A 7,999-nucleotide genomic window follows, 5' to 3' on the forward strand; every position below is an offset into this window, starting at 1 on the left:
CCAGGCCGGGACAACCTTCCCATTCACAAGCGCCTCTCGCTTATCTTGAGAGAAACAAATTTCCATACCAAATAAGGCGGTGGACTTCAGAGCCTCTGCCCACTTCACACAATTCCTTTTAAGTGTCCAAACGCAATTACACTTGGAACTTGCTGGGATTTGGGATTCGGCCTCCCCCGGCCTCCCTGTGTAAACAAGCGTTCCAGCTGGGCCCCAGCTGGCTGCCCCGGAGAGGAGGGGACAGGTCACCACCTTGCCCTGCTGCCTGCCAGCCTCTCTCTCAGCTTTGGGCGTGGACCTTGAGCCTCCAGGATCCCCGAGTCTCCTCTCCACCCCATCCCGGAAAAATGGACCCCAGGAGGCCAGCTGGACCACGAGGGGAGCAGTGCAAGGCTCCCTCTTCCATGCTGAGGCTTGCACATGGCCAGGACAAGCAGGAGGCGGGCAGCTCCCAGGGCAGGTGCAGGGGCGGCTCCGAGGCTCATTTCCCTCCAAAATGCCCACAGAGGCACACCCCTCCCAGTCGGGGCACTACGCTCCCACAGGAAAAGCTCAGAATTCCCTTGGGCTTCCTGGACCCTGAGAAAGTTGGCCCCAGGCAGGAAGGAGGCCCTCTCACCACCCCCTCCTCCTGGCCACCCTGCTGGTGCCTGCACTCCCCGCTCTGCACCCCCTACCCCTACCATGCCTGGGGGGCCCCAGGCAGGAACGTGTCCCAGGACCCCCCACCAGGGGCTCAAGGGTAAGGGGGGCCCCCGCCTCATCCGCCCTCTGAGCAGCACGGGCACCCGGCACCGCAGCCCGCCAGTTTCCAGTCCGCTCGCAGAGCGCCGTGATTTTCCACTTGCGCCATCTGATTGCTATTAGGGCTGGGGAAAAGGGAATTCCTAGTTCCATAAGCCCGCAGGGGGCCCAGGCTGAGTCCGGGGGTGGGAAGGGGGAGGGGTGCCGCCTGGGCAGTGCTGCCCATCTCTCTGCCAATTCGGAGCTGCCTCTCCATTGAGCCCTCGCCCTGATGCCCCCCTGCTCTGTATCAGCCCCTGAGTAAATTAAAACAACGGGGTGGGTACTAGTCCCTCTTGGGCCAGCCTGCCCCAAAATGCCCACTGGGGGCAGACCAAAGACCCCAGGCAAGTGGACAGCCAGTGCTCCCTCTCCTGGGCAGCCTTGCAGAGCAGCAGAATTCGAGGGAGATGAACAGCTGGACTCGGGCTGCAGTGCTCGGGCCAACATGACGTCACCAGGCAGAGAGATGAGTTCCCTGTGGGGCTGGTGGGGGGGGCTCCTGAGCGGGGCATTCCTTCCTGAAGCCTCATCCCTGCTCAGCCCCTCCTCCTACTCCCCTCCCCCTCCCCCTCCTGCCGGGCCAGGAATTGGGTTTGGGGCGGGTTCTGCTTCCCAAGCCGTCTCTTCCAGCAGGCGAGGGCTCTTCTCTGAGCTCGCATTTTCCGAGGCTCTGGGCCGTGCTCAGCGCTGGCCTGCTGCCCCTGCTGGGTCGGCCGGCCGGAGGCGGGAGTCACAGGAAGAACCCTCCACAAAGGGAGGCCTCCTCGGATCAGGACAGCTGCAGGTAGTTCCGGGGGCTCAGGGTCCAGGGGAGGGTGTTTCAACAACCTAGGCTGCAGGGTGAGGGCCAGGCAGAGAAGGAAAATGACGCGGGCACCGTCAGGGCAGAGAGGTGGATGCTGTCCAGGCAAGCAGCTCCCAGAAATCCTAAGGCCCCAGGCAGGGAGCCCTGAGACCCCAGAAAGGCTGTCACCCACCAGAGAAGCTCCCCTGCCACTCCTGAGGCTCCAGGGTTCTGGGACCATGGGGGAACTTTAAAAGTCTCCCTCCTGTGGCAGGACCTGACCCCCCCAGCTGGCCTCACCCCAGCGCCACTGTCCAGCTCCTGCTCTGGGCTCCCGGGGGTGAAGGCTCCCCTCGGTCCCTTCCGCTGCCTCACTGGCCACTCAAGCATGCATTCTGGAGGAGCTGGAAGGGAACACCCAGCAGGCAGTGTCCCACAAGCCGGGAGACAGCTCCCCCTGCTCTTAGCCCTGGGGTGCACACAGGGGTCCGTGTGGGCAGCCACAGGAGGTTGGGCAGCTGTAGTCCCACCTTCTCCCAGGCCGGCGGTCTGATGAAGCTGTTGGCCTTGGATAGAAATGGTTCCTGGATCATTCTGCAAGGTCTCAGTTTCCTTAGACAAGCCTCTTCAATGCAAGCTGTTAAGCAGAGACTCCAGGCCTGGAGTGAGGAAACAGAGTCTCCGTGTCTGGGGGAGCGAGGCAGGCCCCTGTGATGGCAATGCCTGATGGCCCAGCCCAAGCAGCGGCCAGGGGAGGAGGAGAGGGGCCTGGACAGCCCCAGCTGCATCAGGGCTGGGTCAAGGTGGGGTGGGGGTGAAGGGAGAGGAGAAGCTTCCTTAGGGCAAGGCTGCAGGAGACTGACAGGTGGCCAGACCACCCTTGGGCATGCTCTGAGGGGAGGCTCAGGTGTGAGCTGCGCTGGCAGCTTTTTGGAGTCAGCTTCAGTGGAAACTAGTTCTGTCACAGCCCAGATCCCACCCAGAGGGGCACATGCACACACGCACTCATGCACTCACACACACTCGCGTGCACACACCCACACACGCACACACGCATGCACACACACGCACGTGTGCACTCTCACACATGGACGCATGCAGTCACACACACAGGCACACACACACTCAGGCACTCACAGGCAGCCACACACACATGCACACTCACATGTGCACATGCACTCACACTCATACTCACACCCACACACACGCACTCACACATACGCCCCCATACATGTGTCACACACATGTCCTTTAATATGGTCCATCTGGGATCCAGTGGCTTCTAGATCTTTCTGTGCATGAGTAAAATCGCTTTTCAGGTCGTCCCTGGTAGGACAAGGATGGGCACACAGGGGCACCCACATATGGAGAAAGCAGATGGCAGAGAGGGGAGCTGGGGGCCCCCACTGCATGCCCACCTGCAGCGTGGGGGGCAGCCCACTGCCCTTGGGACACTAGTTGGTGTGGCTGGGGTCTAGGCTGGTCAAGGTGAATGGGTGAGGCTCCTGTGAGTCAGGACATCCCTGGAAACAAGGCCGAGGTCCCAGACCTAGGGGTGGTGAGTGTCTAGAAGTGTCACCAAAAAGAGTAGGGGCAATGGATAGGGTTGGGGGCTCTTCCCAGGGACCAGGAAGGATGAGGGCAGGTGGTAGGTCTGGGGCTGCAGGGCAGGAAAGCTCGGACAGGACCCAGAGCGTGGAGAAGGTGCAGCCTGTCGGTGGCAACGGGACAGTGGCCCAACTGGAATCCAAGGAGGGAGACTAAAGACGCACAGTCGCAGCGCCGGCTGTCTGCAAACCCACAGCACACACACCACGAACGCACTGGCTCGCTCTGGCACACAGGGTGCTCCCACCCTGGGGCACCCCGCAGGCCCCAGGCTGAGTCACCCATAGGCCAGGCACAGGTGCCCGCAAACGCCCCGAGAAGGCGCAGGGCGGCGTGGGCGGAGGGGAGCCGGGCCACTGAGTGGGAGGGGTCCTGGGAGCGACACCTGGGGCTGCACTTGCGCCGCCAGCTCCGGTAGGCCAAGAGTTAAAGAGGGGGCGGGCCACATGCACAGACGACCACCCCTTCCAGCCAATGGTGGGCGCGGAGGCCAGGGGCATGGCCCGCCTCCGGGCGGGAGGAGTGGGCAGCAGGCGGGAGCACGTGGCTGGCCGAGGCCCGCGCGGCGCAGAGGAAAGAATTTCCGGGGAGTTGAGTTGAGCGGGCTGCCAAGCTCTCCCCTTCGGGAGAGGAAGAGCCTGGCAGCCTGTGACCCGGGCTGTACCCGGCAAGGCCCTTATCGCTCACAACCTCAGTTTCCCCCCCAGCACAGCAGGAAGTAATAGGTGCTTTCCTGACGGGGCAGAGCTCAGGTTGGGGGACAGGGGTCAATTCCAGGGGATCCAAGGCAGGCAGACCCATGAGGTCTGCCCGGCCATGATGGACTGGCCTCCAGCAGGGTCGCCCCCTCCCAGGCCTCCCATTTTAGGCTGGGTGCAGCTTCCCCTCCCTACACCAGCAGCCGGGGCTTCTACAGCCGCTTCCATTCCTGGGCAGCTGCTCCGGACACAAATCTGCAGAGCTGCAGGGCCTGGTGTGGTTATGGGTGTGTCTTTGGGCCGGTGACCTCGCCCTCTAAGCCCAGGAGCGCCCATCAGAGGGGCAGGAGGATACCTGGCTCATAGCTGGTCATGAGGACCAGACTGGGTGATGGGTGTAGGCCAGCCGTCAGGGTGAGTGGTGGTGACAGTGATGACCCAGCTAGCCTGCCTCCCAGGCACATGTAGAGGAAAGACCAGATGCCTCAGCATGTTACAAACACAGGCTCAGCCAGAGCCCTCCCCCTCCAGGAGTCCCGCCTGCCAGATCCCTCTTCCCCTGCTCCTTCTTCTGGGACCAATTGCTGGGAAACTCCTGTCCCACACCAGGAAGAGCACAAAAGAAGTGCCCAAAAACTGTGTGTGGGTAAGTAAATGCATGCCTGCAACAGCAGCCTGGCTCCAGAACTCTCACAAGCAGAGGGGAAGGAGAGGGCTTCTTTTCCAGTGAGCTGCAGTGGAGCTGAGGAGTCCACAGTCAGGAGGGGGCGGTGCCCCAAGAGTGACCTCCAGAATCTCACCAGGACAGTCCCACAACACCCCTGCCTCTGAGGGAATGGGGTGATGCCTTTCCTCTAAGGTGACAGCTGACAGCCACAGGCCTTGGGGACCTAGGCACAGGGGTCCAGGAGGCGGAGGGGTAGAAAGCTGCTCTCCAGGGAGGAGTCCCCGCTGCCCTCATCCACCCTCTCTCTGGGTTTCTGCTAGGTGGGTGTGCAGACTGGTGAGCTGCCAGCAGGGACCCAGACACACCAGGCCTGGAGATGGCTGGAAACTGCTCCTGGGAGGCCCATCCCAGCACCAGGAATAAGGCAAGTGCCACAGGCAGAGGGCCCCGGGTCTGCCCAGACGGGCGTGGGTGGGAGGGGCACACGCAGCCCAGTGTCTCCTCCCTCATCTCCCCCTTCCTGCAACCCCCACCCCAGCTCTGGACCCACAGTGGGCAGTGGGCCACTCTGGGCTATGTGGCTGGGCACGAGTTCCCTGGCCCCTCATATCCTCCTGTCCTCATCAGTGAGGCAAGCACCAGGACTGGACCCCCTCAAGGTCCCTCACTGTGCTGACCCTGGGGTGGCCTTGTAGCATCCTTGCGAGGTCTCATTTCATCTCTTCCCTGCGGAGGTGGGACAGTCAGCTACTCACCACAGCCAGGTGGGCCAGGAAGCCCTGGGACGCAGGCTCCAAGGTGGCTGTTGGAAATAGATGCTCGATGCCACAAAGAAAAATTAGCACTGAGACTTTCCCAGTTGCTGAAACGCAATTTTTACTTCCTGAACTGCAGGAAGGGTACTGTCACTAGCCATCTTGCCACAAGAATGCAAAGATCAAAGGGAAACACACAAATTTATTCCTTTTTTCTTTTTTTTTTTTTTTTTTAAAGATGAGGTTTCACCATGATGGCCAGGCTGGTTTTGAACTCCTGACCTCAGGTGATCCACCCACCTCAGCCTCCCAAAGTGCTAGGATTACAGGCGTGAGCCACCGCACCCGACTACAAGTTTATTCCTTATGTATTTGGGGTGGTCCTTACTGCTGTGTCTGATCTCCATTGGCTGGAGCCAGAGCTCCCAATCTAAACTAAAACCTCGTTGGCTAATAACTTAAAACTTTTCTAAACAGGTCAAAGCAATGGAGAGCTGGGACATGCCTGTGAGCACGTCCAGCACAGATATCTTGGTTAAAGTACAAAGACATAGGATGCACTCGTGCCTGTAAGCACGGCGTGTCTAACAGCTACATAGGATAGGGCTTCACAAAGTTCTTAGCACACTTATGATTTATTCTTTAACAAGAAAGGAAACTTTAAAAAGGAACTTTTCTACTTCCCACAGTGGCTCTGATGTCATGTGCTCCGTGGAGTCTTGCCGGTCCTGGGCCACTCTGAGAGTGTTACCCAGGGTCCATTAGTCATGAGTCACCCACCCTGAGACTGTGCCACCCCCTCCAGGCTGACCCTCCTCCTTCTGCCCTCCATCTGCCTAGTCCCTTACTTCTCTGAGTCCCTTGGAAAGTCTGGGATTTCCTTCCTTCAGAAGGAAATCGGGCAAAACGCTCTCAAGTTGGAAGGGTCTCTTGAATTCCTATCCATCCACTTTTGCATTTGAGAAACTGAGGCTTACACCCAGGTAGTAACTTGACTGGGATCAGCCCCTAGGTCAGAAGCAGAGTGGAGACTCCTGCCCAGCCTCCAGGATCTCACCCCCACGCCCTTGGGCCCTCTCCCTCATTCCTGTCGTGACTGCTGTGGAGTGGTGGCCGCAGGAGGCAGATTGGATTGGGGGGTCGGGTGGGGCAGTCTGCAGAAACTCCCAGCAAAAAGGCAGAGCTTAGGGTGGGGCCCGGCTCCGGAGCAGGCATTTTACAAAGCAGTATGTGGCTGGTCACAGCAGCTACACGCCCAGTGATTCACGCCGCCTCCCCCCCCGCCTCCAGGAGGGGATTGCAGAGTTTTTCCAGCGTGCACGCATGCAAGAGACACTGAGTAAGCTGGCCGCCTCCATCCAGCCCTGAAGCCCAGCTCTTTCCCGGCGCCCGAGCTGGTCCTCCTGGGCCCGTTTGGGCGCTGGGTCCTACAGACCACTGGGTCTAGTTCCCCAGCCCAGAGGAGTGTCCAGGTCACCCACAGGAAAGAAAAACTAAGGAGTGGGATTTGGGGCGGACAGACCGGCAGGCAGAGCTGTTGCGCCGATAAATGAATTTAGAGAATGTCAGGGAGGGAGCAGGGTCCCCTCACGGTGCCAGCCCTGACCCCACAGGTCTCCCCAGAGTTTCACCAACACCTCCAATCCCGTTTTCAGATTCCCCTTGACCCAAGCTGGCTAGGAGGTCCCTCCCTTTGCAATAGGGTGTCAAGCCCAGAGAACAGTCTCTCAGGACCCAGCTTTCTGCCAGAGCTGAGAGCCATGTGAAGGTGGCAGCATGGATCCTGCCTTCCTAACCTTCTCTTGTTAGGGGGCCCTAGAGACAGATACCAGCCTTAGGGGGAGAATGCTGGGGCAGATCCCGGACTTGGGGAGGGGAGTGAGCATTCTCCAGGCAGGCAGCCTTTGCCTTTGAGATTCGAGGTCCCAAGAGGACCCCCTGAGAACTGAAGCCAGCTTGCAGATAGATGGGCTGTTCGGCCCACACAGCGTGTGTAAATGTTAACATTTAAAGATGGAGTAGTTCACATTCCAGTCTAGAGTTCAGGCTTCTCCGGGGAGCGGGGGAGGACGATCAGCCACTCCAGCCCAGCCATCCCCCGGCCCCCACCGGCTAGAGCACAGCAGGCTGCCTGCTTGGCTGAAGAGAAAGGCTTTCGGGTTTGCCATTCTCCCCCCCTCACCTGTTCCTTGCACCTGGCCCGCCTGCTTGCAGTGACACACAGCCTTGACCCTGAAGACAGCCCTGGTACTCAGCTGGCACGCACTCCTGCAGCTGCACCCGTGGTTAAAGTATTGAAATGCTCCCTGCAGCTTGACAAATAGCTGCTTCCTCTCCCCCGCCCCAGGGACCCCCTGGACTTTCCCACAATCTGGAAACCCCAGGGGCTACCCTAGCTCATCAGAGAGCCACCCCCCATCCCACAGGAGTGGCCAGGGTCCAGCTCAGGGGAAGGCTGAGGTCCACTCATTTTTTTTTAAATGTAACTTAGAAGTGATTTTACAGGCCGGGCGCGGTGGCTCAAGCCTGTAATCCCAGCACTTTGGGAGGCCCAGGCGGGTGGATCACGAGGTCAAGAGATCGAGACCATCCCGGTCAACATGGTGAAACCCCGTCTCTACCAAAAATACAAAAAATTAGCTGGGCATGGTGGTGCGTGCCTGTAATCCCAGCTACTCAGGAGGCTGAGGCAGGAGAATTG

The 7,999-nt window shown here is 59.7% G+C and overlaps 1 protein-coding gene across 1 annotated transcript in view; it reads left to right on the forward strand.

The window, feature by feature from the left end:
- Positions 1-1,155: 1,155 nt before the first annotated feature.
- The window catches only part of MRGPRF (MAS related GPR family member F), a 10,024-nt gene continuing 3,180 nt past the window's right edge, over positions 1,156-7,999 (forward strand). Inside the window, exons 1-2 of the mRNA XM_032282544.1 lie at positions 1,156-1,570; positions 4,864-4,967. Of these exons, the coding sequence (XP_032138435.1) occupies positions 4,920-4,967 (48 nt within the window). The 5' untranslated portion in view covers positions 1,156-1,570; positions 4,864-4,919. The remainder of the gene's footprint in view (positions 1,571-4,863; positions 4,968-7,999) is intronic.

Source organism: Sapajus apella, unplaced genomic scaffold, assembly GCF_009761245.1.
Source record: "Sapajus apella isolate SASKATOON/1434 unplaced genomic scaffold, GSC_monkey_1.0 scaffold14, whole genome shotgun sequence".
In the NCBI taxonomy this organism is placed as follows: domain Eukaryota; kingdom Metazoa; phylum Chordata; class Mammalia; order Primates; family Cebidae; genus Sapajus; species Sapajus apella.